Below are 22,524 nucleotides of genomic sequence, written 5' to 3'. Positions count from 1 at the left end.
TTTCTTCCCCCTGAGGACAGGGCATCACACACTCTATGCTATTCTCAGGATTGTGCAAATGTCTGGCAAGTGGCATCAACAGATAGGGACGTGTGGTCAGTGAGGTAGTGACTTCAAGAAGTTCTGAGCTCCTAGAAACTCAAACATCTGTATCAGTTGAACAGCCAGGCAGTGGCCCTATGAGGTATGAATGGGTGATTATCTGTAAACACACCTGCTCATACCACCCAGCACGGCTTATAGCTACCAAAATGAACTTTAAATATAATGTGTCAGGTAGGGGTTCATCTCTCTTTCTACCCCTCTCTTTTTTTTCCATTTCCTCCCTTCCCCTCCCCCCCTTTTTAAATTTCCTATTATTTAGGATGGGCAGATTAGAGAAAATACTCAAAGCCAGCTAGTTTAAGGTTCATGATCCCAAGTGGTTTTAAGATTTCTGGTCTTTAAACCTCTTTGATGATTTAAGCCAGTAATGTAGAATTTGCTATGTGGCCTACTAGGCAGAGCTCTAAGTAAAAACTTCCACTGGGTTCAAAGACCTTTAAGGGTACATTACTGTCCCTTAATAAATGCTTACTCAATTAAGCACCAGTCAGACTGCCCATTTTAAACCATCCTCTGCACCCAACTAGCCAGAGTGCAGATAGTTTAATACATTGTTCCCTTGAACCTGGATCAAGTCCTGAATAAGAGCTTGTTTTCAGAATGTCCAAATGAAGGACAGAGTTCAGTAAAAATATTATAAAAATAAAAATGCTCATACCTAATATCTGCCATTCTTCTTAATAGTTTAAATCATAATTTCAGTGCTTTAATTTTGCTACGATCTACCTGCTAAAAATTAAATCTGATTTATTCTCTCCATTCTTCACACTAACTGATTACTTCCTTTGCCCTGAATTTTACCAAGTTATCTAGGAAATAGGTTGCCTATATATCTACTGAGTGCGTGATCCTATTAGTCTCAGTCTACTTAGAAACTGTAGTTTCTTGGTTATATTCATCTGTGTAATATATTTAACAAATACTCACGGCAGACCATCTGTTCATTGTGGAGAAGGCACAAATGAAAGGCACAGCCCCTCCCTCCTAAAACCCACCCAGGAGGAGTGAGTCAGGTACACACTCAATTACTGCTCTGCCTCATTACATTGTTGTTTCTGCTTCGATATATCCGGACAGCCCATCTGGTCTTGCATGGTATAGAATTCAAAACTCAAGCAGCTCTAATCTCGTTCTTCTATCTATACCCTGCTCACTTAGCCCAAATCTCCTCGAATTTAGACAGAGACTTCCTTAAAATATGTTACTTTAATTTGATAATTACTCCTCATCCTCATGCCTGTGAGGAAACTCCTGCTGTATCTTGTAGAATGAATAGCAGGCACTCTGTGAATTTCCGTGGAGTTACACTGAGAACTGATACCAGCCCCAGGCCCACCAGCAGCAGCTGTGGCAGCAACAGAAACAACAGTGCAGGCCGCTGACAACCACCTCTCCAAGTCCAAGTTTCAGCGGTCCTTCCCAGACCGCTGAGCCCCAAATGCATTCTGCATAGTTCAATGAATTTTAAACATGAATCACATGACATGTTTTGCAAGAAAAGCTCTTTCCACATATTCATATATACATGCATATATATTTATACACATAGATATCAAATATCTACTAAAATTTTAAATTCAAATTTTTTCGAGAAAAGTTTTCTAAGTATTTCATACATGACTTTCAACCACATGTATCAATAAATATTGCTTATCATAATAATCCTTAATTTGGGGAGGGAAGACACAAAAATATGATAGTCTTGTGTCAGAAACAATGGATTTGCACAAGTCATTTTGAATAAGAAACCAACCCCTTCACATAGTATTAATATCTTCAATTAAACATTTGCAGTAAAGACCTATGGTTAGCTATGCAGGGAGAGTGTGTGTGTGTGAGTGTGTGTGTGTGGGGGGGGGGGGGGTGTTTACTCAGAAGCCTGTGCAGCTCATGGCTTGGGACCCTGCACAGAAAAAAAGCCATTCCTAAGACCCATGTGCTGTGGGGAGGTGGTGGGCTCAGCAACACAATCACAGCTTTGTAAAATGTCCACGAGCAATGCTTATGCTTCTGTTTTTTTTCTTATGCAGCTTTACAACCCACAAAACTCTTATCTTGCCTGGGCTACCACTTTTTTTTTTCCTCAATGTTAGGTATGCTCCTGAAATGTCATGTGTCATATCAAAATGTTCAGCTAAAAAGTCCTTCATCATCAATCTCCATCACACAATCCAGTACATTCACTGTAGACATCAGCCTGGATATGTGTTAAACGCTACAGTGAAAATGTCATCATTATCCATTCATGTTATAACCATATTAATGGGCAGCCTTAACTCAGATTAACGACCACTATTTACTTTATGCCAGGTAATATTTCTGGGCCTAGGGAACCAAAGACGCTGTATGCTAACATAGAAAAATATGGAGTAGCAGTTATTTATAGCACATTTTAAGGTGAATGTTCAGTGTCTTATTCTAGTATGGTGCTTTAAATATTCTGTCGCTCTATTTATGATTAAAATTTTTATTTCTTATAGTATTTAAAAGTTTAATTTTGTTATAATCTTTATTTCCTTGTATAGGAAACATGTCTCCTACTAAATCATAATTTTCAATATTTTTTATTTAGACTATCAAAATCAGGATAAAATTAATAAATGCCCCTTCCATATAGACAATGAACTCTAATGATGCTGGAAAATGATATAGATTAAGTTCCCTAAACACTATTAGATACTTTTTCATTGTCTTGTCATTTTGTTTTTTTCCCAAGGATTTTAGATTTTCTCCTACATATTACATAATATTTTTTGCACTGGGCAAAGCTGTCTTGGAATGCTGGTTAACAATTGACTGTCAGTGTATCTTCTACAAATAAGTATTCTGAGTTAGAGAATATGGTTCTTAAATGACCAGCGATTACCTCAATGACACAAGGAATTTCATGCTTTCACTTTAACCAGACATATTTTTACTAAATTGCACTGCACATACTATATAATCTTCTCTACCAGATTGTCAGCATATTTTAAGGAAATGATCCCGTTTTCATACTGCCTCTATAGATAGCTAGATGTTATATTTGTCCCTTTGGTCTGAGAATTACCCAATACAAGTATGTATACATTTAAAATGACATATTATATGATGCTTGTTTTGTGCATTCCATGGTTCTCTATTAGTTTCTTTAAAGTTATGGTCAATACAATATATTGGATTCAGTCAAATAATAGTTCAAATGTACTACTTTGCAAGTGGATTGCAGCAATAAATTAACCAAATTCTACCTAACTGAGGATCAGCCCAAAAGCCATTCATTGAACTGCAGGTGCTAAAATATCATAAAAGAATACAAGATCAATTTCCTCATTATCTATGTATTTCTCCGTCTATCTACTGACTGCCTTGTTCCAGAAGGGACTTAGGATGGCTTAGGCAGATACTAAATACAAGACAGCAAGGGCAACATTACACTAGAAAATAAGGCAACACAAAACAAATTTAGTGATAAGAGGAAGTCAAAAGATGCTTCCAAAACATCTTGACATTTGTTATCATTGGACAATAAATTAAGGTCTAAGCCTCCTGGCAGGTCGGGGCAATATCTCTACAGCAGACATGGAATATGTTACCTGGGACTTTTTTCCTTAAGATGTGTTACCCTTGAACTGCAGTTTATTGTCATTACATTAAGGAACACATCACTAACTGGATTTACATAACTCTTCAGTATTGACCACTGTTGCTATTCTTGCTTTGTAATTAATTATCTTACTGTAAAGTTATCTTCATTATCAAATTACTTTTCCTTGGGTTTATTTATTTAGGGAAATTAGTTGCCTAATAACTAATGTTAAAATGTTCATGCAAAATAAAGTAAGGAAAATACAAACCACAGAACAAATACAACCATCCTATATAATAAAAGGCTAATATGCAAATCGACCAAACGGCGGAACAACCGGTCGCTATGACACGCACTGACCACCAGCGGGCAGACGCTCAATGCAGGAGCTGCCTCCTGGTGGTCAGTGCACTCCCACAGGGGGAGAGCCACTCAGCCAGAAGCCGGGCTCAAGGCTGGCGAGCACAGCAGCGGTGGTGGGAGCCTCTCCTGCCTCCGCAGCAGCGCTAAGGACCCCTTGGGAGATGTCTGCCTGCCAGCTTAAGCCTGCTCGCTAAGCCAGCAGACAGACATCCCCTGAGGGGTCCCGGACTGCAAGAGGTTGCAGGCTGGGCTGAGGGAATGTTGTGCACCGGGCCTCCAGTTAAGAATAAAAGCTATACAGTAACATGGAAAAAAAATGTTCATGCATTGTATCCATGACTCATGGATATCCTTTTTGCTAAAGTAGATATAGTTGATCTTCATGACTCTAGACTCCGTATCTGTGATTTCTCCTACTTGCTAATGTTTAGTTGGTGGTAGTCACTTGTGGACATGAGCAGAGCAGCAAATAATGTGAGTCTCCTGGTTTGCCTGATCCCACTGAGGCTGAGCAGGGCAATGCTCTGGCTTGTTGCAGCTCAGTCTGAGAACAAGCACTCATTCTGTAGTCTATTCAGTGCCACATTTTTTTGTATATTTGTGCTGTTTGGTGGTGCTATAGCTGTTTAAAATGGTTCCCAAATGTAGCGCTAAAGTGCTGTCTAGTGTTCCTACACATAAGATGACTGTGTAGGAGAAAAAAAAGGTCTCTGCTAGTTAGGCTTTGCTACGGTGCTAGTTATAGTGCCAGAGGCTGTGAGTTCTATGTTAATGATCAGCAATATATATAAATAAGTAAAGTAGAAACAGAAACACACACAAAGCAAGATTATGGGTTGATCAGTTGACAGTAATGTTATAACTAGAGGCTCACGGGAAACTGACCTTGTACTTCCCATGGGAGGAATGGGTTCAGTATTTGCTAATTCAGTGTTCACAGCAACAGTACAGCACATAATTATCATAAATATGAGAACAGACATAACCATCCTTCCAAAAGAAAATTCTGCTCCACTTTCACACTCTAGTTGTCCTTTTAATTCCATTTCTACTCATAAGTAAAAATCCACCCACAGGGTGTTAGAATTCAAGGTCGTTTGCCCTATCAAAGGTAGTAGCTCTCCCTCTTAAGCATCAGCAGACATGAAAATGTGGCAGAGGAATGAGGAAAAAAGGGATAGAGGGGAGAGAGGACAGGGTTTTGGCAAGGTAAAACTAAGAGGGATTCGAATGGCATATATTCTTTCTGTTTTATATTCCCTTCTTTCTGATAATATCACCTTTGAAAATGTCTAAATGGTTAACACATAAACACAAAATTTTTTCTCAAGGGAAATAGCGCTAAATTTGTACCAAGAAACCACATTCAAGTATATGAAATGCTTACAGAAAAAATAGTTATTGTGCTACATTTGCATGTATTTGCATAAAATTGAAATGCATGGTCAAATTATATTTTTTCTGTTTTAGAGAAAAATTTAAATGGTATTAACCTGATTTCTTATTTAATCAATGTTTCTCTTCAATTATTTTTTTTTGTCATCTGCTAACTATGGATGACATAAAATCCAATAGGTCTGAAACATGTAACAAAACGAAAGTTTGAACAGGGTCAACCTAAGCACAGGGCACCAAGGACCACCACCAAATCTTTCTATGGATTCAATCAATTCTCTGATAAAATGGCAAAGGCATAGTCATGCGACAGATTTAAATTCTAGTTTGGCCAATGTTCTAAAATACTGGAAGAAATGATCAATTCTTCCCATTCTATCACCACCTTGGCAGTTACATAACTGTATTTTATAGCTCCACTGATTTCCAGAATCACTGTTGAGGACCATGTGTGACTATGTGGAGACCATAACCAGTGCAACTGAATTAGTGTCAGAGAGTTGGGGAGGGAAATCCTCTTATTTGCTTCTCTGCCAAAAGGGCAGGAGTAGAAGCAAGGCTATTCCGGTGCAACTTTTAAGAATGAACTCACTCCCAGTTTTAGGCAATTGCCAAGCCTGTCCTTGTGTTTCCCTGAGAGCACGAGCCTTTCTAAGGGTGAGGCGCCGAGTGCACAAAATTTAAAGAGGTGCTCACTCTCACTGTGTAAGTTGTGATGAAAAGAAAAAGCTGGATAACACGCATCCCTGGGAATAAAAATTAACCAGTTTTCTCTGCGCGGTTTTTCCTGTTTTGGTTTTGTAATTTAGCCCATCAGGTTCACATCATTTTGTACTAGTTCAGGTAACATGCTTTTGATTCAGCATGGCACAAGTTTTCAGAAAAAAATAGAATAACATTCACTTAGGTATACTTAGTATTTTGTTGTAGATCAACATAAATATAAAGGGAAAATAACTGGCTCCCTGAAAATATATAGATTAAAATCACCAAAAGGCTGATGACACCTTTCAATGAGATGATCAAAGCTAAATCAAATATGAGTAAAGACTTTAATTTCTCTAAGCAGACATTGTTACAAAGCCAACAAAAGGGTTACTTGTCAGATTCTTCCATACACTTTTTAAATATGTTCTTATTGATTATTTTAGAGAGAGAGAAAGGGAGAGGCATAGAGAGATAGAAACATTGATGAGAGAAAAACATCAATTGGCTGCCTCCTGCATGCCACCTACTGGGGATTGAGCCCAAAACCTGGGCATGTACCCTGACCAGGAATAGAAGAGTGACGTTCTTGGTTCATGGATGGATGCTCAACCACTAAGCCACACCTGCTGGGCTGTACACTTGTTTTTTTAATCTAAGAATATGCTACACTTATGCATCAAACTCTTATACACTTTTTGAATAGTGATAATTTGGGGGGTGTGGGAGCAGGGTATGAATTCTTAATAGAGTTCTCCCTCCATTTATAGGAAGGAGAAAGAAGATAACCCCAAGTTATGGTTTCAATCAGTAGTGAAGCATTGTTTGAACTCAGGATATGTATTCTCTCTACTCTCTACTGAACTAGATGCTTCTATTTGGTTGAGTAAAACATAAATTCAATGAACAAAGTTGCTTCAGGCTGAAGAGTTTTTTTCACCTACAAACTTGTCTTACTGCAGGGACCATATATTAAGCCTCCTATGAGCTTTTGGTTGGGTTTAACATTCATTTTATATAGAAATCATGAGGATTTTCACGGTCAAAGGCAACGGCTTTGCCCTAAAATGCATGTAGCTTTCACTTGGATATAATCAACCAACATGATTATTTTTGCACATGAATACTTATTTTAGCTACAGACGCATTTCTACAGCTTTACGTTGTAGAACTGCATTTCAGAAAGCCTTCCTTTCTTTGTATCGCATAGCCTTTGGATGGTTTATTTCAGCATCCTTTCTTGCATTTTATTTAATTTATAAAAGGGGGGGGGAGGTGAGTAACCTCTGGCCTTCTTTTTTCTAATGTTTTCTCTTTAATTATACTCAAGTTTACCTGCCTACCTGAATGATTCCTTTACAATGGCAACTTCTAAAAGCCTAACAATATTTTCTAATGTGAACTCTGGTGCCTCTCCTTCGGTGTAGAAGTAAGGCTATCAGAATTGCAAAATATTTGGTTTCTCCTGATTTATCTGTCCAATTATACAAAGCAAAAAACAAACAAACACCTGTTTATACATATAGTCTAATTATATCAACATATTCAGTAACCTTTCTTCCCTGAAACGTTAGGCAAGCAATATTAATTCTCAACACAAAAACTGGAGATGTTAAAATGCTACCATTTTTAGAAATAAAATGAATCAATCAAATTCAGTTTCTGAATTCAGAACTTAATGAAGTATAGGATGGGTAAAACCTAGCAATAGGTTTGAGCCAAACTTTAGACTAAATGAAGCTCTGACCTAAGGCACGGTCTTAAAAAAGAAAATTAACTGAGAGATGAACAAGCAATCCCATTTATCTAGTTCCATTAAAGCACCACTTTTCTTCAGTAGAATCCTAATGGCACTGGAATCTCTTGCCTCCTGGGAAACTCTCAACTATGTCATTAGCTTTCTGGATTTAGAAAGTATCTGAGAATAAAACAATTATGTGTGTATGTGTGTGTCCTGACCTATCTTTTCAAATACTAGTACGTGGTTTGAAAAACTGTCCTATGAATACTTATTTTAGCTACAGACGCATTTTTGGGCATTGACAACTAGAGTGTGAAAGTGGAGCAGAATTTTCTTTTGGAAGGATGGTTATGTCTGTTCTCAAACCATAACTTGGGGTTATCTTCTTTCTTCTTCATTCCCTGCTATGTAATTTAAAATCTGAGTTGATTCTAAATACATAAAATTGAAAATAGCAGCCAAATCCTGAAAGTGTTTTGATGATATATATCAAAGAATTACTCTTCAATAAATACCAAAAAGAGTGTCCAAGTATCACTCATCAATAATTACTGAAATAAGAGGGTATGTGTTGTAAACTCTGTTCTACTCTAATACTTTATAAATATGACTACCAACTGCTTTTCCCATCAAAAATAAGTTTTATTTAAGGCTGAACATTTTATATATTTCAAAGCACACTGACAGATGTTATCAGCTGGAGGCTCTGACTCAGACTTGCAAGGTGCAGGGATATCTGATACGACTGTCCCTTCGTGATGGATGAGAGATCAAGGAAAGGTCACTTGAAGGACTTCTCTGTGGTCATGAAGAGTGCCAATGTGAAGAATCTTGCTTGGTTTTATCCTTGTTTTCTCCTTAGACTATACGTTGATTTTAAAATACGCTTTAAAAAGAAAACACTTGACTCAGATCAGTTATAATAAGTAGTGCCTGACTGCAGAATGATAACATCTGTCACCATAATTAACAACTAGTGGCCTGGTGCACGAAATTTGTGCACGGGGTGGGGGGGGGGGTGTCCCTCAGCCCAGCCTGCACCCTCTGCAATCTGGGACTCCTCAAGGGATGTCCGACTGCCAGACATCCCTCTCACAATCTAGGACCACTGGCTCCTAACCACTCGCCTGCCTGCCAGCCTGATCGCCCCCTAATTGCTCCCCTGCCAGCCTGATCGCCCACAAGTGCCCTCCCCTGCCGGCCCAATCGCCCACAACTGCTCTTCCCTCCTGTGACCCGCCTCCTCCACAGGGACCCACCTCCTCCACGCAAGGTGGCGGAGATGTTGGGACTGGCCCCCTCCACATTGCGCGGAGCCACAGGATCCCCAGGCCTCATTGCATGGAGCGGCCCCCAGGCCCCGTCTCCGCTGTGCATGTGGCTATATTGTGACGGCCATCTTTGTGGTGGCCATCTTGTGATGATGTCATGAGTGAGGGCTACGTAGGCTTTTATTAGTATAGATTACAGCTAAGCCTTAAGGAATGTTATCTCAAATATGCAGTACTTAACATATATTACTGTATTTAGTGCACATATATTATAACAACTGTATTACATAAGACCCATTTTACAGAGAATATGCTAACAGAAGATGAATAATTTCCCAGTAAATGGCGATATTGAAATTCACTCAGATCTCCCTGATTTATGAACTTGAGAGAGTTTAACAACTTGCTCAACTTCCTCTCAATGTACTGGAATAATCTATCAAGTCATTACCACTTGTAATAGATAATATATCCAAAGATGATCACATAACATGCAAATTGCCATATAATTTCCAATATCCTATGAGAAAACAAAACAAAACAGAAAGCTTCCATCTTACTTCTCTAAACCCCTTACTTTGTGGGGTCTAATCCCCAGTTCTGTTTATCTTCTGCATGTTTCTTATCAGAAAACCAACTGAAATCTTCCTGCTATTTTTCACACTGAACAGGCAGCTCCAAGATAACATCTAACCCCTTCCCCAGACCTCTTTTCTCTTTATTTCTTTCTGCTGGGTTTATGGTAGGTTTCACAACAGGGCCAGGGCCATCACAGGGAGTCTAGGGATAGTCAAATCCGTGGTCCTGGGTCAACAAGGTGGGATAATTACCATTCAAATCCAGGCCTCTGTGCCTCCTGAGTCCCAGCCCCCCAACCATCATTCACATAGAGTAAACTATGCTGGAAGCCGATTCTAGCATGTCATAATTTCAAGAGTTTCATCAAAAGGTTGATGGAACTTGGGGACTCAACAGGGTTGAGTCACACATGTAGTCACCTGTTGGGAATGGCTGAGGGCATTTCCCCAAACCTGAAAAGGGATGATTGCTTGGATGCCAGAGAGCTCAGGGCATCTTAATCTACATGTTATTGCCTCCTACTGGCCAAACACCTGAACAGCCGTAGGCTAATTCTTCCATTCTGACAATGCCTCTATAGGAAAACCTGAGCCTTTGATGTGTATATCTCTGCCTCGCCTCAGGACAATTTGTGTTAATAAAAAGCATGGGGTCCTGAGACGAGGAGAACTTAGAACTTAGATCTTTTTTTCCTTTAAGCTAAGCTCCTCTGACCCCCAATGCCTTTCAAAATTATGCTTCGTCTCTGGACTCCTATTTAATCTACACACAGCCTTCTCCAGATTGCTGAACCCTTCTTGATGCTGGAACAAGAACCCCGCAAACTATATCCAGGAAATGGCAGTAGCTTCAGACACCCCCAGGACAGCCCTGAGGAAATCGTGCCCACTTAGATGCATTGGATTCAGTCACATGTGGGAAAGGCAGTGCCCTGGCCCCACAGCTGCAAGGTCTATCAACGATGCAGGGGCTGTCTCCCTGACAGGAGGAGAGAACCACAATTTATTTATACAGCTGTTTTAACTTTTAAAATCAAAGGAGAAAGCTGAGAGACCTGGAGGAAGGGTTAGAGAGGCAAATATTTGCAGCCTATGCAGGAAGTTTTCAGTTTGATTAAAAAAAACAAAAACAAAACTAGGCTTCTCATTTAACATTTTTCTGAGGAAAACAATATTTAGAGATCAATTTGGGCTTTCCTAGTTAATATTCAATTTTATTATAACTTCCTTTTAGTGTATTGAGCCCCAAACCCTAATTTTCTCTTACACTGTTTTCCTCAAGAGTAGATAATAATGCTAATGACAGCAATAATCTTGGTAATGTAGTCATGGCTAATGTTCATGACAGAATTCACATCAAGGGAAATAAAAATCTCGACTTTTCTTTTTTGGAACTGACAGATTGGTTATAAATTATTCAAGTTCAATCCTGATCATCATATTTTGGGACATCCAAAAACAAGCACAGCTGAGCATGAGGACAGGTGTGGAGATGAGGAGTTACTTCATCTTCTCAAGCATTCCTTTTAAATGGGGCGGGGAGTGCAAAAGAGCTGCCTTCGGAGATTTTAATAGCAAAATGTAATTCAAGTTCCTAAAAATAAGAGTCATCCTCCCAACATTATGCTTTCATAGTAACTCTATTCTGCTTTTTATGCTTACAACAGCCTTGTGATTGTTATTGTTGTTCCTATTTTATAAGAGAATGAAATAAGAGAGCAAGCTATTCACCAGAAGTCACACCATTGGTGACTGGTGGAGGCTGAACTCAACATGACTCAAATCTGTGTGTTTCCCCCAGATCCTGCCCTAAAAATGGACCTGAGGCTGCCAGATCACACACATCAGGGATACTGTACAATCAACTCCCGAATTCAGAAAAGGACTTGAGTAAATGAGCTTTAAAGCCCCAAGCTTTAATTTTTTAAAAAATATATTTTATTGATTTTTTACAGAGAGGAAGGGATAGGGATAGAGAGTTAGAAACATCGATCAGCTGCCTCTTGCACAACCCCCACTGGGGATGTGCCCGCAACCAAGGTACATGCCCTTGACTGGAATCGAACCTGGGACCCTTGAGTCCGCAGGCCGACGCTCTATCCACTGAGCCAAACCAGTCAGGGCTTCAAGCTTTAATTTTTTAATTAAAAAAATACATTATTTTTCTTTCTGATTAAAAAAATCTATATTAATATAAATATTTAAATTTCAATATTAAAACCACAGGGAATTTGAAAAAAAAATCATTATAGGGGGTACATTCTATGGGGTACTGTAGCACACAACTGAAATGACATCAAATACTTTATTTTTTTGCTAAATTCCAAGAGGGGTTATTGCTTGGAAACAGAATAGAAAGAGTGACTGCAGGACTGCTGAAGCCTCTGACGTAGCATAGACCCCTTCCTCCTGCCACCTCCAGTTCTCCCACACCCCCTGAGCTCTGGGCAGGACGTGAAAATGCAGTGCCTGAAAAACGGCTTTATCAGCGTGCCCAGAGTTTACAGCAATCAAACTTAACCACAAATCAGCAGCTGTGGGCAGCGTGCAGAGAGCAGCACTGAGAAAACAATACACGTTACAAGATATGAACCATCTGAATATTGGTTCCCTATGTTTTTATCATAAATTCCGCTGTGAAATCTTAATTGGATCTGAAACAGAATGCACTTCCTCCTCTGACCTTAACCCTGAATCCTCATTCATTTGTATATGTTTTCCATCCTCAATTGTACTCACGTCTCCAACAAACTAATCAATGGGGAAAACAGCCTTGTTTCAGATCATTACATGCCACAACTGCTCCCCAAGATTCGCCGAATGCAGCTGCTGTGCCATAGGTAAAAGTCTACTTGCAGGTATTCTAATGATCACCCAAAAAGATAACTATCCTTTGTAATAAAGCTCGAGATTCTAATTCCAACATCAAGATTTATGCCATCCCACCATTTTACACCGATCTTTATAAAAAGCAGTTTTCCACGGTGTGTATCTGCTCTACAATTTAACTGACTTTTATCTCGGACACAGCCCTGTCTTTCTTTGCACACCCCGTGTATGATTCTAACATTGCAAATAACCTTCACTATGCGCTTTCGTCTTGTGATAATTCGCATCTAACTTGTTAGTAATCATTTTCAACTGTTGATAGCTTCACTTTTCTTGAATATAATTACACTGAACCCACTGACTAGAATTTACCAGTACCTATTTCTCCTAAATGAGCAAAATTAATGTGCTGCCTACATTTTGTTCTGTTATGATTCAGTTGAGAAAATTACATAAACTGTGTCAGGGTAGAGTGATGTGGGATGCAGAACAGAGTTTCTCAGATATGTTATTTCTTCTTCATTTCAAAGAACCAAGTGCAGAATGTGTAATCTTCTCCTCTCCACACCCACGCTGCGCCACTGTGGACCCTTAAATGACTCACACATCAGAAACATCTAATTTAAGCATGGTTTGACTAATTTCACCAGTGATCATCACCAGTCTTTCAAACTCACATCTGTTGAGCATTATGTATGTGTTGTCCAAATCTTGATTGTGTGTTTTCAGTTAAATACCTTAAAACATGTCAGCATTTTAACTAAGAAGATAAGTCAACAGTCTAAGGGAAGCATTCTTATCAGATAATTGTGCGCTGTTTACACACAGAACTTGCTGGAATGATGTTAGTCATTTTGGTTCATGTAATTACCATTCCTATAACACAGCCCCATCTTGAAAAACTGCTCTTCTGAATTTATCCTACAGAAGACAAGGATGCTAGCTGAATCAGCAATGCAGAAGGCCTTGCCATGCTATCTTGTCTCCCCACCCCCCACCCTCAGTGTCTTTGGGGTTCTCTCTTGTTTAGGCGACGGCAGCAGGTAAATCCCAGGTTGTTGGCCTGAGAAGACTAAGGCTGGTTGAGTTCAACATGAGTATTTTCCTGGCAATTTCATGTTCTCTAGCTGTTATTTACTGGAATGTGTTCAGACCCTCCCATATACTGAAAAGTTAAGCCATGCAGGGCAAAAGGAACCTTTTGAGCCTATCTTGATCCAGGCCAACCTCCATGGGTCCAGACCAGCTCACTGGAAAATGGCACTGCAGTGTAGGGCCAACTAGTTACAAATGGTCTTTTAGTTGTTAAAACCCCTCCTGGAATGGGCTACTGGTCTTCCTGCTTACTTGAAAGTATACTTCTATCAATTAAAACTCCTTAAATGTATTGTATACTGCATATACCAAAAACTAGAATTTTTAAAGGATGGGATTTTTAAAGAATTGAATAAAAGTCCTACATATTGTTTCCAGAATTTCAATAATATGTTATTTCTGCACACCCTATCCTGAAAATGTCTATTCTAAGATACATGTGTAATATTTCTATATCTAAGCTAAATACCATTGTAATCTCTCCAATAATACCACTGCTTGTTATTTTTACTATATTCACTTTCGAGATTTGTTAAATTTCAAGAATATGTAATGATTAGAGAACCATGTAAGTTTATATATTCTTTCTTGAATACATGCTTTTTAAAGGTAAAGGTTTCAAAAACATATGTTAAGAGGGTTTGATGATAATGCAACTAACCCTGATACTTCACAGGAAAACAAAATATTTTCGTAGTCATAGAACATCTTAACATTTTTTTCAGAAATGTATTTTCCAGAGTGGATATAATCATCCAGACTTGCTTTCTAATTCTTCTAATGTATAGTTCTAATGATTGTTCCCTTACTCTATACTTATTTTATTTTCAAATGTATCTATTACCTCACCTCTAATATAAGAACACCTCCTTTTTAATTCAGACAGCTTTTCAAAGATATAGTCAGTATTGATTATGAAACAGAAATGTTAGACTCTATCTAAATAAATCATTTGGAGGAATTAGCATGACTAAATCTTTTCAAACATTAATTATAATTCTATTCCTCATTTAGATCCCAACTCCCTTGTTAATATACTAAAATGTTAATATATTAGATTGCATTTTCTTGAGACACTTCTTTTATGTTAGCTGACTGTGTATTATTTTCTAAAACCACGTTTTACAATTATGAGGGCTAAATTTTTGAGAAACATGATGAATTACTACGTAAGATTATGGACCTTACTTGATAGGGTTATGAATGTAAATTTGACCCACATTTCAGATGGAGCCACTCCTCATCCTTAAATTGGACCATGGACCTTAATGAAGCCTGCAGAGCATCCCCTTGCACCAGAGCTATCATGAATTCCAACCCATAAGGACAGTGTAGATTCAAAACTTTCAGATATGATTCTTCAATAGAGGAACCTAGAGGACATCACCTGACCCAGGTGATCAAAGTCAACATCACTACCAATGAGTCATATCGACGTCCTGTACCTCCTGACAAGATGTGGTGGGAAGGGCATCTTGTCAGAACTACATCACCTGAAATGCTCACATTAGGAAGTAACATGAGACTAACCCAGGTTGTGAGATGTGCTACCAAGTTACCGGTCAAGAATGACAATGTGAAAGATGGAGTGACTACCTCAGGCTGAAAAGACTAAGGAGACAAGACAAAGTCAAGATGTAACACTAGACCGGCTCCTATCAGAAAAAGCACTTTACTGTAACAAATGGAAAATGTGAATTCGACTGCTGAATGGTAATCAGTATCATACCAATGTTCATTTCCTGGTCTACGTAATAGATGTAGTCATGTAAGATTAACATTTGGAGAAGCTGGGTTCTAAAATAATACTTTGCAACTTATTTGGTAAGTCTGAAATTATGTCAAAATGAAATGTTTCCAAATTTTACCGATTGATCCCAAGTTTACCAATGAGAGGATAGAAATTTATGTTTAAGGGCAATGTTCAAAATACAGAGAAACTTGCAAGTATAAACTAGGCTTTCTACGTACTGATCTTTCTACTATATAAAGCTTCCTCTAATATAGATTTAGAATACTCTGTCCTACTTTCTAAGATAATTTTTTCTGTGTTGATGTGAAGATTGTATAAAAGGATTATGAAATCACAGAGGAACATCTTATATCCTCATGCAAGCCTTTGTTCACGGATCCATGGCTCCATTCCTCCCTCCTACCCACCTCCACAGATGTAGATTAGCTATAGAATTTACTGCTTTCCACTGCCATCTGGTTACCCGCATGGCTTATCAACCAGATGGTGAATTTTATGAAGAGGAGCTTGTTTTCTTTAAACTCTCCCATCTAGCACAACACCTACCACAGAGGAGGTACTAGGTAAGCACTAAAAGAAGACAGGAAACTGGGGAGGGGGATGTAAGTGAACACGGAAAGGGATAGGCCGGACAGCAGCAAAGGAGAACTTGGAGGATATAGTGTTAAGCATATTTAGAGAAACTACTGTTTCCCTCCAGTGATCATAATTACGATGACAGATAATCAATATAAATCATACAAGAATCATGCAGATTAGGGTGAAATTTCTCCCAATATAGCACTTATCTATCTATGCTTGAGCATAGACTGTCCTGCTGCTTGTCTAATTCTGTCATTTATCTTGGTGAGCTACAGAGACTGCTGCAGATTCTGGGACTCCATGTCAATGAGCACTGCACGCAAAGCTTGTCAAACAATCACAGAGGCCCAGTATCATCACTTGAGTTTATCTCATTTTTCACTTTCAATCTCAACATAAACACAATGTAAAAACAGGACTAGCATAGACCTGTGTTTTTTTTTTTAATTTTTGCTTTTCCCATCACAAAATGGGTGACAAGTAAATACAAATAAAAGAGTTCAAGAAGATAGCATTTTAAAATATTTTGATCAGTATGGATAGACAATCAAAAAATTCTGAGCCAATCTAGATTATCTAGTTTTTCATTAGGTTTATAACAGTAAGCCCCTCTCCTCCAACTCGCAGTTATGCAGTTTCACTGATGAAGCCTTAGGTAATGATAATTTCCATTTGTAACCTAAGATAACTTTGAAGAGAAAATGGGCACTATTAAACTGAATTTATGGCAAGTTTGTGCATTTTAGTGACAAAATCAGATGTATTTTATTTTTGCTATGGTTGAAAAGAAACCAAACAAAAACTGAACTGTTGATTTTATGTGGAGGAAGTGCACAGAGCTACTAGTATACTGAAGTACAGTAAGAGCTAAGAACACCTGCCAAAAAGTAAAAAGTATGTCTGAGGATCTGAACTTATTTAGATCCACAGAGCTGATCCATGCCCAAATTCCCACCGGGCGTTTCCCAGTTCTATTGCAAAGTAACAAGGTAAGAACAAGTGTCTTCACAATTCACTCTGGTTGTAGGGCTATTGTAAAAAGGGGATTTCTACACGTGCGTAGGAAAAACACACTGCCATTGCTTTCTTCTAAGATAGGTGCCAACTTTAGGTAATCTACATATTGAGAGGGCATGTCTGCTGGTTTTCCCCTCTAAAATCTATAAAATGTAAATTTTACCACGATGAGTAGGCTTTTCCCTAACCAAGTAATAAATATTTGGGATTCATTATTATCTTTGTGTGTATCTAATATAAATCTGCCTAGTTATGGAATCTAATTCCTACCTCATTTTTTTAAACACAACCTCTTTTCAGGAGGAACATTCCTTTTCTGGAACACCAAACCCAGCTTTAGTTATCAAGAGACAGAGTATCTCTTGGTGAGAGATACTGCTCAGGTGTAATCGGCTGCATTGAGCATGCTCACCAACACGTTCCAGCAAGCTGACCTGAAAGCTGAGTGGATCCCACGCTGAATGTCTACACATCTGATGCTGACTGAGGTAATAGGAATAAATTCTCCCCGAATAAGCAGGGAAGAAAAGGGAGTAGCAGGGAAGACAAGAGTGATGGTCACAGCTAGAGAAGCCGACTGTGGAAGAGGCACGAAGCACGCATTTCAGGGAAAGTAATGGCCCGGAGCGCAGCAATCGCTGGCAGCCCATTATGGTTAGGAGAGATGAAAACCACTTAATGCCTGGAACAGAGGCCGGGTGGTTTGCAGACACATTTTTTGTCAGCTAGTTGGAGGACATTAGGTGAGAAATGCCAAGGTGAGGAAAAGGCTGGACTTAGAAAAGTGCAGTGCGATTCAATGCGATAGATGGCTGTGAATTAACAGTCAGTTCAGGGGAGACAAGGAGGGACTCCTATAACAGGACAGGGCGACAGGCATGATGGCAACTAAGAAACACTCTTGGGGAAAGGCGCACTATTGTTCTTTAAAACAGAACTCCATACGGAATGGTGACTATATATATAAAAGCCTAAGTGATTGTTACAACCGGTTACTGAACGACCAGTTGCTATGATGCACACTGACCACCAGGGGGCAGATACTCAATGCAGGAGCTGCCCCCTGGTGGTCAGTGCGTTCCCACAGCCAACCTCCTATGGCCAGCCAACCTCCTATGGCCGGCCAACCTCCCACAGTCCCTCCCCGAGGCTGGCCAACCCAATCGGTCCCAATTGGGACTGGGCGAGACAGCCCAGATCAGCCCCAATCGCTGGCCAGGCCGAGGGACCCCACCCATGCATGAACTTGTGCACCAGGCCTCTAGTCATTAATAACACTGTACTGCATATTTGAAAGATGCTAAGAGAGTCGATCTTAAAAATTCTCATCACAAGAAAAAAAAAATCTGTAACTATATATGATAATGAGTGTTAACTGGACTTATTGTGGTGATCATTTCACAATACATACAAATGTTGAATCATTGTTATACACCTGAAACTAATGTTAGATGTCAATTATACCTCAGTAAAAAAAGAATTCCATCAGAGTAATAACTAATGACTCTTTCCTTAAGTCTATACCTTTCCGGTCAGCAGTTTATTAACTCATATCACCAGGTAAGAGTGAGATTCTCATGATAAAGGTCAGATTCTAACATAGCCCAGATGTCCATGCCCTGGAGATCTTGTGGTGAAGGTTCTACAAGCACTCCTGGTCCCTTCAACAAACTGTTCTACTTTGGTCTTGAGTTATCATGTTGAATAAAACCAGTAAATAGGCTAAAATAATAAGGTCACAAGTCATCTTGTGACTTAATTATCCTCAATGTCTTAATGACCAAATGTTATTTATTTATTCATCTCATTGGCCATCAGCTCTTACCATGGTCTCCAAATTCAAAGGCCTAAAAAATATACGTACACATGATTTCTCTGGCATTTGAAATCCCTGTGTATAAGGAATGAATCATTCACCCACTAACTATATTTCCCCCTAACTCTCCATCTCAAATTATCTCACTGCATTTTTTCTAAATTTTAGTCATTTAAAGAGTTTTTGTGTTTAACCCATTTGCATCCTGAACATTTTACTGTGAGCATCTGTATGGAACACCCAATATACATCAGACAAGAAATAAACACAAACTTGTTTTTCATCCCATACAATGTCAAGTGATTGTCTCTGATTAACTGAAAGGGAAACACAGAATATTTCTTGTTATCTAATCAAGGAACCCCACAATTTCTGAGAAAAACAATAAAAACTATGCCCAACAGCTTCATAAGCATTTGAAATTTAAGTAACCTTAGCGGCATGTATTTTCATAATTTTAAATTGACTTATGAGGATTATTTAGATACAAGCATTCTGAATTATTATGTGAAGACTAAAATGTACAAGAAGGGTGCTTTAAAATTTTTTAAGTTATGTTTACTTCAAAATGTCAACTTCACTGTGGCAACCCCATTTAAAACGAAATTAACGGAAATATTTTAGTTGTCTTTAGAAAATGTTATATTCTCATAAAAGTATGATTTCACCTAATCACTACTAACTCTTTCTGAATCAGCTGAATGTTATATAAAACTGTCCACTGAAAAAAGTTTGATGAATTTGTTAAATGTTCATTAAAAATGAAATTAAGTTCTAAATTCTTAGTCATTAACAATGCATAATGGTGACTGCTCTCACTTTGTTATAAGAAAACAGAAAAAGCTGAGAGAGGAATTTAGTGCATATACACTGTATAAGATACTACAACTAAAATAGTACTGGCTCTAAGGATATATATGCACATAAAACACGTGTGTACTAACACATCTTTTCTTAGTGAAAAAAAAAATGCTATGGCTGGGCTAAAAAAAAAAAAAAAAAGTTCTAATCCACAACCTAGAAACCTTGAACTTACTCAAATCTCTTTTCCATAAATGTCCATCATTATTTCTAAAATATAGAGGCATTCAATGAGAACAGTAAATACAACACAAACCACCTTGACTTATATAGATACCCATCAACAAAAACAGATTTTCACCTTTATGTAAGGTGTGTTCAAATGAAAACAGAACCCATGAAATAAAGAGCAAAGATTCTCCCTCGATCTTTCAAAGTTGGAAATTCACTCAGGCGTAAACTCATCAGCTTTATTAGGAACAGCGGTCTAGAGCTGACAAAGTGCCAAGTAAAAACGCAGATGTATAGATTTCTTGTCAAAACTTACTCTATGAAGGAAACATTCACCAGTGCTCATCACCAAATTGAGAAATTTAGGAAACCTTTGCAAATATGTAAGTATCAGCCCTACAGCATGCTAGGCACTGGACCGGATATGAGCATGTTGAGGGAAAGGCCCTTCTCCTGATGGGCCCCTCAGTGCGGAAGGCACTCAAATGAAAAATCCTGCCCAAATAGAACAGAGCTGTGAAAGATAACGTTCAGTTTGGCTCCCACCTGGCCACTTAACAAATGCACCACAAACTCCTACCATTGGTTTAATGAGTATCACTTCTAACTGACTTCTGTTCATATTCATTTTTAACCAAAAAACAATTTTAAAAAGCAAATCTTAAAAAATCCATAAAACCAGACCACCTCTAGAAAGAGTAGGTTTGAGTTGCTCATAATTTAAAGACGACAGAGTGAGAGTTTCATGTTCTCTGACACCAAAGCATAAATGAGCAGTTCTCCATCCAACCACAGACATTCCCAGTAACCACGAGTGACTGCGAAAGGCCACATGCCCTACCTTTCCGACATAGAGGGGGTCCGAACCCATGTACTCCTCCAGCACAAAGAACTGATTCCACACCCAGCTGCGCTTGGTCCTGGGCCTCCCCGACTGGAAGTAGGGCTTTGAGCTGGACCTCGAGAGTTCTGCTTGACTCATCCCAGAAAAGCACAGGACAAGGGCGATCAGCTGCAGGAAGTGGCAGAACTCCACTTTGCCCAACTTCATCTTTTTTTTTTCTTTCTTTTTCCTGTGTAAGAAAAGAACCTTGACAACAGAAAAGGCACAGTTCCAGTTGGCTTGGCAGCTCTTGCCTCCGGCAGGGTGTCCGCTGGGAGTCCAGAGATGATAATTTGTAGAGCGTCCGGTTGGAGGCAGTCACCACCGCTGAATCGCCTTCGCCAAAGAATGGTGTAAGAGGTTCCTGTCGGGACAAAGCGACAACTCGTGTCAGAAACCAGGACGCACAACCGGGAACGTTCATTTACTAACTTCGCACTGATTTCCCCAAGATGTCATCATTTGTATAATTGCTAAACTAAAGATTATGAACTTAGATGGAAACTGGCAATCACCGTGGTCCTATGTGGACGTCGCTGAGGCAGGATGATTCCTGTTCCATAATGCAACCTTAAAATTCCGCGCTGCTTCTGAGGCATTCTATTTGAGCATATGGTTTATTGCACACAAATGGAACCACATCCATTAAAAAAATCATTTTAATGCTAGCCTTTACTTATTTAATTTTTTTTTTATATTGCAGGCAGTTTCCTGCGCTGGTATTAGGCTATGAAAGCAAAGCAGGGATTTAGGCGAATGGGAAGGACATATGCTGGTTTAAATCTCTCCTGTGAAACTGTAAAGAGAAATAACGGAGCACGAGGTGCTTCGACGCTGGGTGACTGATTCTGAGTAACAGAACACCAGCTGCTCTGACGTGTTCCGAGTTGATTGTGATCAGCTGAAAGCTCAGACGTTTCCAGTTCCCACTCTTCAAACTCACTGTCACAGATGCTGTGGAGCAGGTTCGGTTATGCTATTTCACCGCAGTGATTTGCGACTCCACAGATATTTACTGAACATCTCACAGCTAGGCTTGCGCATAGTAGGGCCTTCCCCCCAGACACACTTACGGGATTGAATTATATGGACCATCAGAGGGGTGAGGAAACTCAAGTGTATTTGTAAGCCCCGTTCATTGTTGGCATCAGCACAGAAAAAAAACCTCTCATTCTAAGGTCTACTTATTTCAGTTACAGAATCCTGATTATGCAAGAGATAAAAAATCAGTTACAAAACAAACTTCCAAAAACAGAGAAATGATAATTCATGAGAAACTGCTCACGTAAATCACTATGCTACACTTTGCTTTATTAATTCCTTTGACTATAAATAAATCAACAATTGGGCAGTTACAGTGAAGGATTAACATTTGTGTTTTCTTTTGAGAGAGGAGAAAAATAGTTTTAAGAACATGAAGCCAAAAGATAGCTCCCTATGAAGGCAGAAGCTACACTGCCTTTGTATTATACGCTTTTCCATCTTTCTACCTGTCTCTCCTATAACAGGGGTAACTGTTACTCCTGTTAATTTCTTATAGAAAACATATATAGAAATACTTATAGAAAATGCCACGTAAATAGAAAAAAGGTGAGATTTGTTAAATATGTTGGAATAGCCCGCACCACTGGAAGAAATGGATTGCACTGACTTTGAGCTCCATTCAAGGGAAGATGTTCATGTTAAAATAGCTCTGTAAAGTTTGAAATTCCAGAGGGCACTGTGGAATAACCCAGCTGCTTGCAGAACGGACTTGGTGTACGCCGAGAACCGGAAGAATGATAAACCATT

The 22,524-nt window shown here is 39.0% G+C and overlaps 1 protein-coding gene across 1 annotated transcript in view; it reads right to left on the bottom strand.

Moving 5' to 3' along the window:
* The window catches only part of CDH7 (cadherin 7), a 102,614-nt gene extending 81,536 nt beyond the window's left edge, over positions 1–21,078 (bottom strand). Inside the window, exon 1 of the mRNA XM_023752663.1 lies at positions 20,692–21,078. Within this exon, the coding sequence (XP_023608431.1) occupies positions 20,692–20,901 (210 nt within the window). The 5' untranslated portion in view covers positions 20,902–21,078. The remainder of the gene's footprint in view (positions 1–20,691) is intronic.
* Positions 21,079–22,524: the final 1,446 nt, after the last annotated feature.

The sequence above is a fragment of the Myotis lucifugus genome, unplaced genomic scaffold, assembly GCF_000147115.1.
Source record: "Myotis lucifugus unplaced genomic scaffold, Myoluc2.0 scaffold_36, whole genome shotgun sequence".
Lineage (NCBI taxonomy): Eukaryota > Metazoa > Chordata > Mammalia > Chiroptera > Vespertilionidae > Myotis > Myotis lucifugus.
The sequence above is the reverse complement of the archived record's forward strand: the minus strand, read 5'-3'. Positions and strand labels throughout refer to the sequence as shown.